The sequence below is a fragment of the Eurytemora carolleeae genome, unplaced genomic scaffold (assembly GCF_000591075.1).
Source record: "Eurytemora carolleeae unplaced genomic scaffold, Eaff_2.0 scaffold113, whole genome shotgun sequence".
Lineage (NCBI taxonomy): Eukaryota > Metazoa > Arthropoda > Copepoda > Calanoida > Temoridae > Eurytemora > Eurytemora carolleeae.
The window spans coordinates 250,797-267,846 of NW_019396138.1; the positions used below are offsets into that span (position 1 = coordinate 250,797).

The window sequence follows — 17,050 nt, forward strand, 5'->3', positions numbered from 1 at the left end:
AAGACGTTAGTTCTTTACCGAACAAAAGATTTTTTCGAAAATTTTTTGCTAAAAACTATCTTTTCTTACTAAACGAACGATTCTACTGAACGAACAATTTTACTGAACAATCTTTTAGTGAGAAAACGAACTAAATAGATGTAAAATAAACGAATATTTTAAGAACTAACGAAATAATTTTTTCTCAACGATTGAAAAAAAAGAACGAAATGGGTCTTTCACGAACGATGAACAAACGAAATGAAAAAAGTCGAAAGTACCAATATCTGGGCTGAGGTGTGAAAGGTGAATGGGTAAAGAAAATTATTTAAAGATTGAATGAATGAATAAAAATATAATGGTAGATAAATGGATAAATATTTTTGTCCAAAAAGAAACTTTGAAAAACAGATCCAAAAATAAAGATAACTAAGAAAAATAGTCTGAAAAGTATAAACATAGGAAAACGTGCTAAACACTGGAACAAAACAGATAAAAAATATTCAGCTAAATAGAATTGATTTAATGTTAAGTGTACTGCAGTAAGTACTATAGACAGAAAACCTATTCGACCTTGAACCTAGAACAATAAAAGGCAGAGTAATGATAATGAAACTGAGGACGGTTCAGGGAATATCAAGATTGACCGTGAGCCTAGGAAAGTTTTATCAATACTCTGGTAGTCCTGGAGCTAGGCCTGCTCTTCTACCCTAAAGGTATTCGAACCTTCACACTGCTCAGACTGGAGCTTACAAACCCCAAACAAGTAAGATTTTTTAAGGTTTCTGAACAATTACTTTTTAAATGTTTTGAATTCAACATTAACATCGAAGAGTGCGCAATTGCACTGAATACAACCTATTGTAAAGACTATGAAAGAAAAACACCAGTATTTGCTTATTCAACCATCTATCCAGCTTCTGTAAGCTCAAAATTCAAATTCTGCAAACTTGTTGCAACAGAAAACAATTATCTGCTAATTGTTAAACTGCAATGCATGTTTAACTTTAAACAATTTGCACAAGAATTAATGATAAATCTTACCAACAAACTATAATGGAAATTAATTAGATTATTAGATTGAATATATACAGAGATAGAAATTTGTATCATAAGAGAACGTAAAAAGAACATCAACAAAAAACGTTTGTTTTTTATTCGTTTTTGCACATATCTTCTCTCAGGGTTAAAATTTAATAAATTTAATAAAGTTTAATAAATTTAGAATACATAATTTAGAAGTATGCGAAAATTCTCAAAGGAATTGAGTACTTTTGCCCCAAATCAGATTTTACTATCCCTATATCTTTTCAACCCAATGACATTTCAAACTATGAATTCTGTTAGATAAAACTATCTAAGTTTAAAGTTTAAACCATCCCGATGCAGAGATATAGAAATTAGACAATTTACGTTTGTGGCAAAAACTTAAGTTCCTTTGTCTAGAAACAGTACTAAAACATTATGCTAGTATCCAAGCTTAACGTTATAGCATTAAAAATTAAGATATTAAGGTTGAATATGTAAATGATTCTTAACTTTGCAACCCAATTTCGTAGACCTTAGATATTAAAACTTTGAACTCTGTTAGATCAAATAATCTAAAATAGAAATATCTAAAGTTTACACCATCAGGTTCCAAAGATATAGGGAGTAAAAAATGTTAAACTGTGGCAAAGACTTAATTCCTTTTATCAATGAAACGAAGATTTTTGTAGTTTCTAAATCAGATTTTCTACTAGGGCAGGATGTACTCCAGCCGGGGTTCTAAGGATTGTCAGGAGAGGAATTCTATTCTCTGTCTGGAGAACTCTGTAGTTCAACCTCTACTCACTGATCTATATCAGATCACAATGGCGTATGCGTACTGGAAGTCAGGTATACTTAACGAGACTAGACACGGTAAACTAGAGGTCTGGAAGTCAGGTATACTTAACGAGACTAGACACGGTAAACTAGAGGTCTGGAAGTCAGGTATACTTAACGAGACTAGACACGGTAAACTAGAGGTCTGGAAGTCAGGTATACTTAACGAGACTAGACACGGTAAACTAGAGGTCTTGGTAAAAAGTCTAGTAAGTCTTAACTTTAGAAACAATTTTCACCAATTATATGTAGATTTTTTGTAATTATTATTTATACTTTTTTGCGCTTTGCATTTAAGATATTTAAGTAAATAAGGCATTTTACGTTATTTTTACTGATACAGCGTTGTAGTCTCTAGGTTTGATGGATGAATCAGTAAGAGAAACAAATTTATTTGGTTACATACATCCTATAAATTAAAAACAATTTTTTTTTCTCAATGATTCTTCAACAAGCATAATTATGATTGAAATCATAAAGAATTTGAATATAACGTTAAAAGTACTGCAAGGCTTAGCCCCAAACTCTGAATTTATAATCTTTGCAACCCAATGTCGTAGACTTTAGAGATGTCCAACTCCGAACTCTGTTAGATTAAATAATCTAAGTTTGAAATATCAAAGGTTTAAACCATCATACTGCAAAGATATAGGGATTAGAAAATTTGTGTTTGTGGCTAAGACTCAATTCCCTTACTGTAATTTCTCGGGAATGACATATAAATAAGACCAAATATTCAAAATGCTACTTATGTTATTTTTATTTGTACTTTTCTACTATCTGTTATTTTATCTTTCTATCTTTCTATTTTTCTAATATTTTTATGTGATGCACGATTGGATTGGTTTACTCCTCAATAAATTGGAAATCGATCTTTGCACAAATTTTTTCTTTCAAATTGTTGTTCATGAGATATTTCATTAGAGTTTAAATTAATCCTGTGTTTGCTGTTGCAGGGAAGATAAATGATGTGGCAACCTTTGATCTGTTTTTTAGGAAGAATCCCTTTAAGGTATAGCTTTTAATGTGACGGGGGGGGGGGATAACTTGTTTTTTTGATGAAGTTTTTTAATCGAAAAACTTTCTGTGTTTGTTAGGAAGAAACACTGTTAGAATTTAAAGAATAAACATTTGCGCTTTTTTATTTTTTGAAGGATTACAAGAACATCAATCTAGGTTAATATAAAGTTTTATGATTGTTTTATTCAATTAACTCTGTTTATTGTTTTGTTATTTTGTAACGATTCTTGTTCTTCCCTAGGGTCCAGTCCAATGTTTTTAGTATTCATTTACGCGCCAGGAACGACCTTTATCCTCTATCAGTACAGTTGCAGAATATTGAGAATACGTTAAATATAATCATTTTAAAGGGACTGTCTACGTATTGTTATGTGTCCTTTAAACCTTTTCTGAAAACAATAATCGAGGCATCTTCGTTTTATGCATCCCTAAATATTATTAAAAGCAGGTCTTACAATTTAATATTAAAATGGGAGTTTACAACATTCTGTGGATTGTCTGATTGTTTTTTTTTATATTAAAGGGAGACTTTACGATATTTTGTGGATTGTCTGATTGTTTTTTTTATATTAAAGGGAGACTTTACGATATTCTGTGGATTGTCTGATTGTTTTTTTATATTAAAGGGAGACTTTACGATATTTTGTGGATTGTCTGATTGTTTTTTTATATTAAAGGGAGACTTTACGATATTCTGTGGATTGTCTGATTGTTTTTTTATATTAAAGGGCGAGTTTACGATATTCTGTGGATTATCTGATTGTTTGGCTCTCCTGGAGAATTTCCACTACTCGGAGTCAGACATATCTTATATAAGAACCGTTCTGCCTCCGACAGTGGAGGAGGAGTTCTTTATATTCCTCAAGCAGCTCAACCCGTCGGAGGTTCAAGTTTATGCTCTGCCAGAAGGTAAAAATAGTTTTCCAGATTATATTTAATCTACAGGCCCACTGTGATCTTGCCAGGCTACATTTGTTGCATAACACCTGCTGGGTCGCCTGTACACTGGGTAGTCTAGACTGGACAGCATATACAGTACATGTTATACCGGCTTGGATCATACAAATTTTAGAGTGCATGGTGTGCAGTGTTTCCCGCTAAGAATGATAATGGATGACGATCTCTGAATATACATTTAGTTTAAAAATTAAGCAGGCATTTATTTCCTAAAACATTTTCTCTTCTTATGACACACTGTTTAGAAGTTGTATTTTTGTTTGCGTTATAGAGACTGTAAGCGTAATTTTAATTGTCAAGTATGACACACTGTTTAGAAGTTGTATTTTTTTTTGTGCGTTATAGAGACTGTATGCGTAATTTTAATTGTCAAGTATGACACACTGTATAGAAGTTGTATTTTTTGTGCGTTATAGAGACTGTAAGCGTAATTTTAATTGTCAAGTATGACACACTGTTTAGAAGTTGTATTTTTTTTTTGCGTTATAGAGACTGTATGCGTAATTTTAATGCAAAGATAGCAATGCCTGATTTACAACTGTACTCTTGCAACATTAATCTGATCCAAAATACTTGGAAAATACTTTCGTTTTCCTGCTTTACGTTTGCAGAGAAACCTCAAATAAAAATAAACAGTTTAATGAAACAAAAACATGGATATCTTATTCAGACTTGATCAAACAAACCTTTTAAGGGTGCCGTTATAACTTAGGCGTTGTAACATCTTTGTATGAAGGGTCGCTTGAAAATACGCTTACAGTCCCTTTAAACAAGAAATGTTTACTCCAGGAATATTTAAATGTGTTTATGTACTATCTGCAATACACTGTTATGCAAAAAAAAGTGTTTATTTTTTTTCTTAATGCCTTTCTTGTTTTTTTTCTCATCATATTCTTTTTGCAATTTGTTTTTATTGGTGTGTCTAATTTATTCAAGCTGTGTTTTGTGATTTTTGTTATTCAAAATATGTTTATTTCTATAAAACTACAACAATAAGACAACTGAGACAACAATAGGATGAAAGTTTTAGTGATATTTTTAGAATTTGGATTAAGAAAAAGACAGTTTTTTTTAAAACTTTTTAAAGTGCAAAATTTCAATTTTATGATATTTATTGTTTGTTTGTCATGTTTTAACACTTCTTCTCTGAGTCTGTATCAGATATTATCTTGAATATGTTCACTCTCATTTTTCATTTTAAAAGAACTATTTTTTTGTAACAAATTCAAATTTTCTAATCTCATAAATGTCCTTACAATCTGCTGGTTTAAATCTTATATATTTTAAACTTAGATTATATTTTATCTAACAGAATTTAGTTTAAAATACGAAAGGACTAGAAAATTAGAGATTGTTGCAAAAACTTAATTTCTTTGTATGTTTTGTTTCTAAACTATTTGTTCAGGTTCTGTTTGTTTCCCTCGGATTCCTCTGATGCGCATCTCTGGTCCTCTCATCATTATACAACTACTGGAGACAACATTTCTAACCTTGGTCAACTACTCCAGTCTTATAGCTACCAACGCAGCCAGGTTCAACTTTTTATTCTTTTCTCAAGGTACTTATTCAACACATGGCAACCAGCTTTTAGATTTCCAAGTCTCATCTAAACAGAGCTGGACCAGCTCTGTTTAGATGAGACTTGGAAATTTAAAAAAAAAACTTTATAGAATCATTTTTTAATGTTTATTAAAAATAATCCCAAAATTAATTTTCTGTACAAGAAATACCCATGAGGCCATGTTTAGCGGTCTTGCTATTAATTTTTTATAAATAAAATGTTAAAATGTAGAATTAAAATCATCTGTAAAGGTTTCCATCCTGTAGATCCTAGACTTTGCTAATCTTCCTCCTCCCTTGAGTAAATATAGTTTGGAGTGGATCTTGGAGAAAATATATTTCTTCTTTCTGTCATTCTTCGTTCAACATGGGATTAAATAATTTTAAATCACAGAATACACAGAACAGAGTTTTTATACTCTTTCAAACCCCTTACTTTGACTCTATTGATGGCTATTATTATTTTTATTTGCTTTCATGTGATGAAAGCACATTATTTGATTTATATAATTCTTGATTAGAATCAACTGATATTCTGTTTTCAACAACATCAAATTTTCATGTTTTAGAATCTTGAAAGGAAAAAATAAAAAAAATAAATTACAGTTCAAATACTGCCATTCAGTGCTGGACAAAATTCTGCCTAGTTTTCAAACTTTGTTTTTATCACCATAAAAATATGTAATAAGCTACAGAGCTTGAATATAATGGTGTCAACAGTGTCTGTAATTTCATACCTATAATTGCGAAATGTATTTTTTATAATTTTTGTTTCACATTGGTATCATAGGTGTCCTATCCTAAATCACCTTGAACCTACCCGAATGCAGTTAAGACTAGGAGGTCTTTTAAATTTCATTCTAAATTACTGCAAGACACTGATACATGTAATGCAACTGATAAAGAGAAGTTCTCATTACAACAATGTCTGCAATAAACCTGCATAGATGGCAAAGGAGTTGAGTCTTTGCCACAAACTTGAATATTCCAGTCCCTTTATCTTTGCAACCTGGCGATGTAAACCTATAATATTTCAAACTTAGATTACATGATCTAATAGAGTATATAGTTTGAAATATCTAAGGCCTACGTCACTGGGTTGCAAAGATAGAGGTATTATATAGTATCAAAGTTTGTGGGGAAAACTCACTTCCTTTCAATTTTATTTGACTAGACAGAGATTTAGTGGAAATCAAACACAACTTGAATAAATGCAGAAACACAGGAGCTTAGATTTAAATTGCCTGATCAGCAATCAAAACTGCATGTAAACCATCCTGGTGGTGGAGATTAGTTTTCTTTTAGTTTAAAGTTGCACCTTGAGCTGTGTTATTAGTTTTCTTTTAGTGTAAAGGTGCACCTTGAGCTGTGTGATTAGTTTTCTATTGGTTTAAGTTGAACCTTGAGCTGTGTGATTAGTTTTCTCTTGGTTTAAAGTTGCACGTTCAGCTGTGTGATTAGTTTTCTCTTGGTTTAAAGTTGCACCTTGAGCTGTGTGATTAGTTTTCTCTTGGTTTAAAGTTGAACCTTGAGCTCTGTGATTAGTTTTCTCTTGGTTTAAAGTTGAACCTTGAGCTGTGTGATTAGTTTTCTCTTTGGTTTAAAGTTGCACCTTGAGCTGTGTGATTAGTTTTCTTTTGGTTTAAAGTTGAACCTTGAGCTGTGTGATTAGTGTATATTGGTTGGTTAAAGTTGAACCTTGAGCTGTGTGATTAGTTTTCTCTTGGTTTAAAGTTGCACCTTGAGCTGTGTTATTAGTTTTCTTTTGGTTTAAAGGTGCACCTTGAGCTGTGTGATTAGTTGCACCTTGAGCTGTGTGATTAGTTTTCTCTTGGTTTAAAGTTGCACCTTGAGCTGTGTGATTAATTTTCTCTTGGTTTAAAGTTGCACCTTGAGCTGTGTGATTAGTTTTCTCTTGGTTTAAAGTTGAACCTTGAGCTGTGTGATTAATTTTCTCTTGGTTTAAAGTTGAACCTTGAGCTGTGTGATTAATTTTCTCTTGGTTTAAAGTTGAAACTTGAGCTGTGTGATTAATTTTCTCTTGGTTTAAAGTTGAACCTTGAGCTGTGTGATTAATTTTCTCTTGGTTTAAAGTTGAAACTTGAGCTGTGTGATTAATTTTCTCTTGGTTTAAAGTTGAACCTTGAGCTGTGTGATTAATTTTCTCTTGGTTTAAAGTTGAAACTTGAGCTGTGTGATTAATTTTCTCTTGGCTTAAAGTTAAACCTTGAATTGTGTGATTAGTGTATCTTTGTTTAAAGCTGCAGCTTGATCTGTGCTATTAGTTTTGCTCTTGGTATTAGCTGCACCTTGAGCTGCGTGATAATCCCAGGTCCTGATTTATGAAGTGCCGAAGATTAAACGGTTTCTAATTGTCCACAGTTAATACAAAATCAAGTTTATCATGAAAAGGCTGCTCAAGACAATATTGATTAAACATTTTCAAAGTAAAGATTGGATGTTAAATGCTGCAGTCATGCTAAAACTTTTATAATTATCTGCTAATGATCTTTTACAATAATGATAAAATAAACAATTATAGTATCCAGTATCCAATACAGTTTGTGACAATTAATATACAGGGTTACCCACAAAGGATGCTACTTCAGCGACGACCTAAAATTGCTTAGATATAGCAATAAATGCTGATTTAGGTTTTGTTCATTGAATAAAGTCTATAAATAATATCCTGATAGAGACTTGGAAAGCGGTCAATTCTCACGATTTTTCCTCTATTTTTTCTGTAATCTGCAAGTCACTGGACGCTCGAACGATCGGACGGTCAATGGACTGTCATTTTGAATTACGTTTACAGTCCCTTTTTTAACTTGGGAAAGTTAGAAACCCGGTTAACTGGTCGGTTTTTATATCAGTACAATAAAGACGAATTTTCTATTCAAGTTTTGATTTCTAACAAGCTGTTTTCAAATTACAAGTTTACAAGTCTTACAAGTAAACACAGAGATTGTGTTAATTGGCAGTTTCTCTTTGTTTCCAAGTATATGTGTATCAAATAATATCCATGCTCTTTGAAAGCTTTGTAGTTTGAAAATTTGTAATCGAAAGTCGTCTTAATTGTATTGACATGTACGATGACGGCTGTATGTAATATGTTTGTATGTTTATTAATAGGATTCTAAAGTTTTGTTTTGATCAGGAGGTTTCGACGGAACGTCTAACGTGCTGGCCGGAAAGCTGTTTAAGATCCCAGTAAAAGGAACGCATGCGCACGCTTACGTCACATCCTTCACTGGGTTGGATGAACTTCAAACAAGAACTCTTTCCAGATCTGCAGATTCTGTAAAGGATAAAGAGAAGGAAGAGGGAACTAAAATGAAAGAATTGAAAAATGAAGGAAAGGAAGATGGGGACGAAGGGAAAGAAAATGGAGACGACGGAAAGGAAGAGGCGGACGAAGGAAAGGAAAATGGAGACGACGGAAAGGAAGATGGGGACGAAGGAAAGGAAGATGGGGACGAAGGAAAGGAAGATGGGGACGAAGGGGAGGAAGATGGGGCTGAAGAAAAGGAAGAGGCGGACGAAGAAAATGAAAATGGAGACGAAGGAAAGGAAGAGAGGGACAAAGGAAAGGAAAATGGGGACGAGGAAAAGAATGCCGAAGAAACAAATGATGAAAAAGCAGAGGATAAAGATAAAGAAGAAGAAAAGGTACATTTCTTTTTTTTCTGTAATCCTTGTTTAATTTTCTCTTTTATTCTAATATTTCTAGGATTTTGTTGAAAAATGTCAGGAGTGGAGAAATAAACTCGGAGATATCATGAATATTCTTGCAAGGAAAATGCATATATTTCATACTCTAACCATAAATACATACTGGGTGTTTCACAAAGAATGAGACTGTAAAGACGATCTGAAACACTTGAAATAAGTCGATTCCAAGGTTAAATTGAGGCTCCTGTCTGAAATCCTGTCTTTTATGGGATATTTAAAGATAAGGCAACGAAAGAAACAAGTCGCGGGGAATCATAAATGTGAGGAATTAGACAGCATACATCTTCTACAGTCGTCTCATACTATGTGGATAACTCTGTATATAGAGTAGGGCAGTAAAAAATGGGTTTTTAAAACACTTTTTTTTAATTTTTATCATTCGTAAACCTTCCCCGTGGTCACGTGATGTCCCACAAAAATTTGGGCCCGATCGGTTTAGCCGTTTTGACATTTATTGGATACAAACAAACAGACAGACAAGCCAAATTTATATATTAGATTGACTTCAAGTAGGAACAAAATTAAAATTTTAACTTTGAGACTTAAATGAATTGTTAACGTTATCCTTTATTTAAGAAATGTAAAGGAACCCTTTAACATGGCCAAACACAGACGGACAATCTCCTACTTTTTAAGGTTTAAAAATGTTTATGAGGCCGCGAACTAAATCTAAAGTAAAATCATTTTTCTTAAAAAAAATCATGATTAGTTTTCCGAAATTGCAATATTAACATTTTCTCCGATATAATTCGCAAAGCATAACTGTTGCCAATAAATTGCACTTAAAAGTAGGCAAAAGTGTTATTAACTTATAAACCCAGAAAATGATGAAAAGTATTTTTAAGATTTAGTTAGTTCGATACCTATAGTTCAAGTTGTTATGCATTTATCCACAGCGAGGCACACGACGGAGAACTTGCAGCGTTCATTAGTTACGCTCTAGCCTTCCCTCAATCCTTCCTAGCTCTCATCGATACATACGATGTTACAAAGTAATTATAATTTAAAGAATTTAGAAGAAAAAAGAAAAAAGAAAAGAATTTAGAAAAAAACTAAAAAAAGTAGATTAAAATAAAGGAAAAGTGTAGAAAATCAAGAAAACAAAAATTAAGAGAAAAAAGAAAAAATCAAAAACAATATGAAAGAGAAGGGGAAAGCAAATTGTGGTTAAACGGGTTGATAGGGAGATTAGAATGGAAGAAAGGAGAATGGTAGAAAGGAAAATGGAAGAAAGGATAATGGAAGAAAGAGAATGGAAGAAAGGAAAATGGAAATAAGGAGAATGGTAGAAAGTATAATGAAAGAAGGGAGAATGGTAGAAAGGAAAACGGAAGAAAGGAGAATGATAAGGTTTAACTAGATTTTCTCGATTGCAGATAACAGACTTTGCAAACAAAATTATGCAGGGAAATTATGCAGTAGTAACTCAATAAACAACATTTCCCATCTCTTTCCTCATCTTTTCCTTCTTTTTATAGATTCCAACCATTATTTTACCAACCATTCTTCTTCTTCTATATTCATGGTTAGAAAATGTTGTTTTACTCTTTTTACCTCCTTTTTTCTTCATACTATTTCTAAACTCTGAGTATAGAAAATTATTAAGGAGTGGAGTTCTCAACTTCTGCGCTGTGACTCTCGCCCTCCACGATCTAGGTTACCGAGCTATCGGAGTAAGGATTGATTCCGGAGATCTTGCGTATCTCTCCAGGTACTGAATAACGCTTTAAATTAACTGTTTTATTTTTTTAAAAATACTAAAAAAAACTATACAATATTTTACTTTAGGGTTGTAAGAGAAACGTTTATCCTTGTCTCAACAAAGCTGGGGCTGGATTGGTTTGCAACTCTGCTAATAACTGCTAGTAATGACATTAACGAGGAAACTATTCTCTCTCTTAATGAACAGGTTCGAAAATAAAGAATTACTTATCCTTATTTTTAATTTAAATGTGTATCTCATATATAAGCAGGTTTCCTTTAGGGACATAAAATCAACTGTTTTGGTATTGGGACGCATCTAGTGACCTGCCAACGTCAACCTGCTCTAGGCTGTGTCTTTAAACTGGTAGAAGTTAATGGGAAACCAAAGATTAAACTATCTCAGGTAACATAAATCAACTCTGTCTGTCTAAATCAATACTGTGCAACGTATAATGTCTGGTGTCTGTCTATCATACAATACTGGCTTTACAGTCTACTGTCTATAATGTCATACTGTCTAATACAGGGTGTCCCATTAAACATTGGAATTAAGTGACTAATTTAATTTCGTCATTGTTCCGCGCGGCATTATTTCGCGACACAATGTAAGCAGTACTAGTTAAAACATTTACTATCTTAGTTGACAAAGATGTTAAGAGATTTTCCTTAATTCCAAATTATTAAACAACAAAATTGCAGTGTAAATGTTTAATATCTCCGTCTAATTATAAAGATACAAAAAAAGGCAGTGCACTCTTTTTCATTTATCAATTGTCAGAAATCAAAGACGAGTTTTAAGTCGTCTTTCAATTCCCATGTTTTTGGGACACCATGTATATAAATTTTACTCTTTACTGTTCCTGAATAATTTATCTTATTTATAAAGTTTTCATCAAATTTTTCTCGATTTCTCTCTCTAGGATGTATCTAAGATTACTATGCCTGGACAGAAGGAAGCCTACAGGTTGTACAGCAGTGATGGACATGCTCTGATTGATCTTCTCCAACTACCCGGAGAAACCCCTCCTCAGGTAACCATTCAGTAAAAAGCAAATTTTTCTTTCCTCAGAAACAAAAAAACTAAACTCTTTTACAAATTAAAAAGGTTGGAAGACGAGTTTTGTGTCGTCATCCATTCGAGGAGTCTAAGAGAGCATACGTGATGCCTCACAAGGTGGAACCTCTATATGTGCTGGTCTGGAGCGATGGGAAGATCTGTACTAAGATGCCAACCTTGGATCAGGTCCGAGCACATGTTCAGAAGTCTCTGAGAAGTCTGAGAGAAGATCATAAACGATCCTTGAACCCAACACCGTACAAGGTTCGTTTTAATCCTTTTAATTATAAAGGAAAATTTAATCTGTTTCAAAATCCAAATTTTATTCATGATCTGTGTAAGCTTGAGATATCTTATGATTTTAATCACTCTCTCCATGATCTTTAGGCTGGAGTATCTAATGATATTTAATATTCTATTCATGATCTCAGGTTGGAGCATCGGGGACCTTTATCAATTCAATCATAATCTTTAAGTTGGAGTATCTGATGATCTTTATCATTTTATCCATGATCTGTATAGGTTGGAGTATCTGATGATCTTTATCATTTTATCCATGATCGGTATAGGTTGGAGTTCTGATGATCTTTATCATTTTATCCATGATCTGTATAGGTTGGAGTATCTGATGATCTTTATCATTTATCCATGATCGGTATAGGTTGGAGTTCTGATGATCTTAATCATTTTATCCAGGATCTGTATAGGTTGGAGTATCTGATGATCTTTATAATTTCATCTATGATCTGCATAGGTTGGAGTATCTGATGATCTTTATCATTTATTCATGATAAGTATAGGTTGGAGTATCAGATGATCTTTATCATTTTATCCATGATCTGTATAGGTTGGAGTATCTGATGATCTTTATCATTTATCCATGATCGGTGCATAGGTTGGAGTATCTGATGATCTTTATCATTTATTCATGATAAGTATAGGTTGGAGTATCAGATGATCTTTATCATTTTATCCATGATCTGTATAGGTTGGAGTATCTGATGATCTTTATCATTTATCCATGATCGGTATAGGTTGGAGTTCTGATGATCTTTATCATTTTATCCATGATCTGTATAGGTCGGAGTATCTGATGATCTTTATCATTTTATCCATGATCTGTATAGGTCGGAGTATCAGATGATCTTTATCATTTTATCCATGATCTGTATAGGTCGGAGTATCTGATGATCTTTATCATTTTATCCATGATCTGTATAGGTTGGAGTATCAGATGATCTTTATCATTTTATCCATGATCTGTATAGGTTGGAGTATCAGATGATCTTTATCATTTTATCCATGATCTGTATAGGTTGGAGTATCTGATGATCTTTATCATTTTATCCATGATCTGTGGCTTGAAAATGCTCCGATAGGAGAATTATCCTGACAATCATACACCCTGGAGTCATCCAGGTAAATTCTTTTAAAAATAAAAAACCAAAAAGAAATTATCCTAAAATGTTTTTTTATTTTTTCATTTTGTAGGGTGGATTCCCCCCGTACTGGTCGAACCAACAGTATGCTCAACATGTCTGACAACCTACCCTGCTCTCCTGATGTAGTTTAATGGGTTGACCGTATACATTCGACGTATTATAGTTGTTTGGAATTTAATATTTATAACCAACCTATAACCTTGCACCCAGCTAACCCGGGATATTAATGGCGTGTCTGGTCAAATATCTGGCGTGTAAACTGTACAGTACGACAGAAGTCGGACCGGCATTCGTACTTGAGATGAATAGACGTGTTCCATTAACCCGTAGTATATTTTTGTAAATTAGAAAATATGATATTATTTTGTATAAATCAGATCGATTGGATCCAACTTCTAAAAGTTTCCTTAAAACTACGACATTTAGAGAAATATGTTCGGAAGCTTTAATCCTTGAATCTGGTCGGAGTTCTGATATTTTACATTAGATTTAGCTTCAAGTTCAATATACAAGGTTACACACACAGGATACCACTTCATGTACTTCAACTGTACATGTACAACTGTACATGTACAACTGTACATGTACAACTGTACATGTACAACTGTACATGTACAACTGTACATGCACAACTCTACAGAATTGATCCTGTCAGTATCCATCCATATTTTCATTTCTTTGCTAAATTATTCAATAAGCCAGAAGACTTAATTAAACCTTGGGATTGCCATATTTTAAGAGTTTTGGGTCGTCTTTACAGTCTCATCCTTTGTGGGTAACCCTGTATATATATATATATAAATACATATAGATATACGTATTTTTTTAGAGTAAAAATGGAAATTATTTCATCTAGATGGTTTAAAGAAAATTAAAGTGAACAGCGGTTGGAACTTATGTGTGTGGAGTATCGTAGAACGCTTGATATCGATATCCAATGGGGGCACTTTTAAATTTAAGGATAGATGATTAATCCCTAAACTAAATGAAGACTATTACCACCTCGAAGAGGAGTTAGTCCGTGTACGTCTATATGAAGGAGATCGGTATTTACGATATTAAAGTTCTAACTTCAGATTTTACTAATATTAGAATACTTTTAGTATGTACACTGTACAGTACTGTTTTAAATATTAAGGTTCTGGACATCACGAACTAACAACTTTATTGATTACTTTTTTTGCCTGACAAGTTTTTTCCATCCGCAATAAACCTTGATGAGTTTATATTAAAACCCTCCAATTGTTGTATACACACTTACTTACTTTAACAATCAACGAATAAGCATATACAGTACACCTGTACTTTAATGTTAACATGTATATTTAGAAAAATAGATAAATAAAGCAATTAAACTAGAGATTCATTACTTTTAAGGATTTCTATAATTCTTGAGATTATTTTTCAAAAATAAGGATACCTTCATCAGCCTTGTTCAGAGAAAGGTTAAAAGGATAATTCAACTTGACACGGGCAGCCGTAGTACATTTGAATTTCTGAGCCGGGTCAACCTTTCCGTTCCCAGTTTGTACTGTGCCTAGCTCTATGGACAGGACTAGGCGGTGCAACAAGGTTGACGCGACCTTATGCTTCATAAAGGCTGAATTTACTTTTACTAAAGGGGCAGAGGTGCGTGTTGAAATTATTTCGACAGTCTTTTTAATATAATTGCTTTCGCTGGAGACCATTTGATCTGGAAAACATCCCTAGTTCACCAACACTGTATTTTTTTTGTCATTTAAAGAAGATTTGAAGAAATTTTGAATGTGTTTCAATATTGAATACGGGGAATTTGATTACTTCAATTTCCTGTATATTCGATATATAAACAGTAACTTGGATAAATGTGATCACTGCTCAGCCTTTGCAGTTTGATAAAATGGAATCGAAGTTGATGGGTACAGTGCACTGTAAACTAAACTTCATTTTATTTATAGTTTCAAATTTTTAATATTTTCTAACAGCACACTCCTTTTTCTAAAGAGCTGTCAGAAAAAAAGAAGAAAAGAAGTTGTGAAATTTCTACATTTAATAAATCAAGTTTTTTTTCTCACTCTTATGGTTGCAAAGTCGTTGTAAGTTATCCCGCAAGAAAATACTGTTCTTTCATTCTACAATACATGATAAATTTGAGTTAATTTTTGTTGGTAAAATGGCGGTAAAAATATAATCTTAATTACTTTAATTGTTTTTATTTTAACAAAAACGATCAAATAATATTAGGAGAATTTGTGTGTGTGATGGTTACAACTTGTTTTTTTAAATATATATAAATATAAATAAAATAAATATCAAATTTCAAAATCTTTAAATTTCGATATTATCAAAGGATTAAACAAAGGGTACATGTCTTCCCCTTTAAATGAACTGAGTTTTTGCCACAAACTCAAATATTTGTATCCGTATATCTTTGCAACCTTAGATATTTCAAACTATTACTTCTGTTAGATCAAATAATTTAAGTTTACACTAAGCGGTTGCAGAGATATAGAAATTAGAAAATTAGAGTTTGTGGCAAAAACTCAAATCCTTTGTTAAAACTGTATTTTGGGGATTTTTTTTCTTTCTTCCTGTTTTGAATTTTTATACTTCAAATGACATTCAATTGAACCAATGCAAAGTAAAGGTATTGAATCTTTGCCAAACAAACCCTGATTTTCTATTTCCTATATCTTTGCAACCTAATGTCAGACCTTGATATTTCAAACTACGAATTAAGTTAGATCAAATAATTTAAGTATGAAATATGAGTATCAGGCATGGCAAAGATATAAGGATTAGAAAATTTGAGTTTGTGACAAGGCATCAATTCCAAATTTTATGTTAGTTTGAAATTTATCATATTATCAATTATAACTCTTTTTATTGAAATGAGAAGGAATAAAATGTTTTTGAATTTCTAATATGAGACCAAACAATTTTGCGTTTCTTATATTTATGCGTATAATAGAAACTAGAGGAGCAACCACACTCTCAACTAATAGAGGTTGACGAGGTCCCAAAGGTGAATTAAAATTTTTTGATCGATTAAGAACTGGGGTTAATATTTTTAGTTTAATTAAGTTGAAACATCCTCTCTCTTGACTCTAGCATGCAGGACGGATTAGCCTTGTTATTTGATTAAATTATATTATTTGTGCAAATATATCCTATTTAATAGAAGAAAAACAAGTCTCTATGAGATATATTTCCAAATATAATGTGATAGAGGTTTCAGAATGGAAAAATAAACCCTACAATCAATATAATACATATAATATAATATAATATAATATAATATAATATAATATAATATAATATAATATAATATAATATAATATAATATAATATAATATAATATAATACATGTTTCGGAAAAACAAGGTTTGGCAGAAATTTTTTTTCTCATTTTTATGTAATAATTGAAAAATCAAAATGATAGTTTCAAAAAAAGAATTTCTGAAATTTAATGATTTAGTAAAGTGTTAAAACGACTTTTTAAAATTAGTATGACTCAAATTCATTTTTATTTAAAAGAAAATGTATAGTTTACATTATTGAAAGAATCCTTCATAGATATCACAATTCTGAGAAACACACTCTTTGATATTTGATAAAGAATTTTTTACTAAAAAATTTAAATTAAAATAGTACACAGTTTCAAACTATGTAAAAAATCCCTTCATGTCCAATTAGAAGATAACTTCCATTAACCCTATTCCTGCTGGGGGGGGGGGTCAATTTGACCCCCCCC

The 17,050-nt window shown here is 32.2% G+C and overlaps 1 protein-coding gene across 1 annotated transcript; it reads left to right on the top strand.

Moving 5' to 3' along the window:
- The first annotated feature begins 645 nt into the window (after positions 1–645).
- On the top strand, positions 646–14,124 carry LOC111696090 (nicotinate phosphoribosyltransferase-like). The gene is given in 15 exon segments (XM_023465621.1): positions 646–745; positions 1,722–1,857; positions 2,802–2,857; positions 3,594–3,774; positions 5,228–5,451; positions 8,515–9,051; positions 9,113–9,177; positions 10,011–10,106; positions 10,721–10,825; positions 10,903–11,023; positions 11,099–11,221; positions 11,739–11,849; positions 11,924–12,139; positions 13,191–13,294; positions 13,367–14,124. Coding segments are annotated over 13 exon segments (2,043 nt in total). The 5' UTR covers positions 646–745; positions 1,722–1,727; the 3' UTR covers positions 13,269–13,294; positions 13,367–14,124.
- Positions 14,125–17,050: the final 2,926 nt, after the last annotated feature.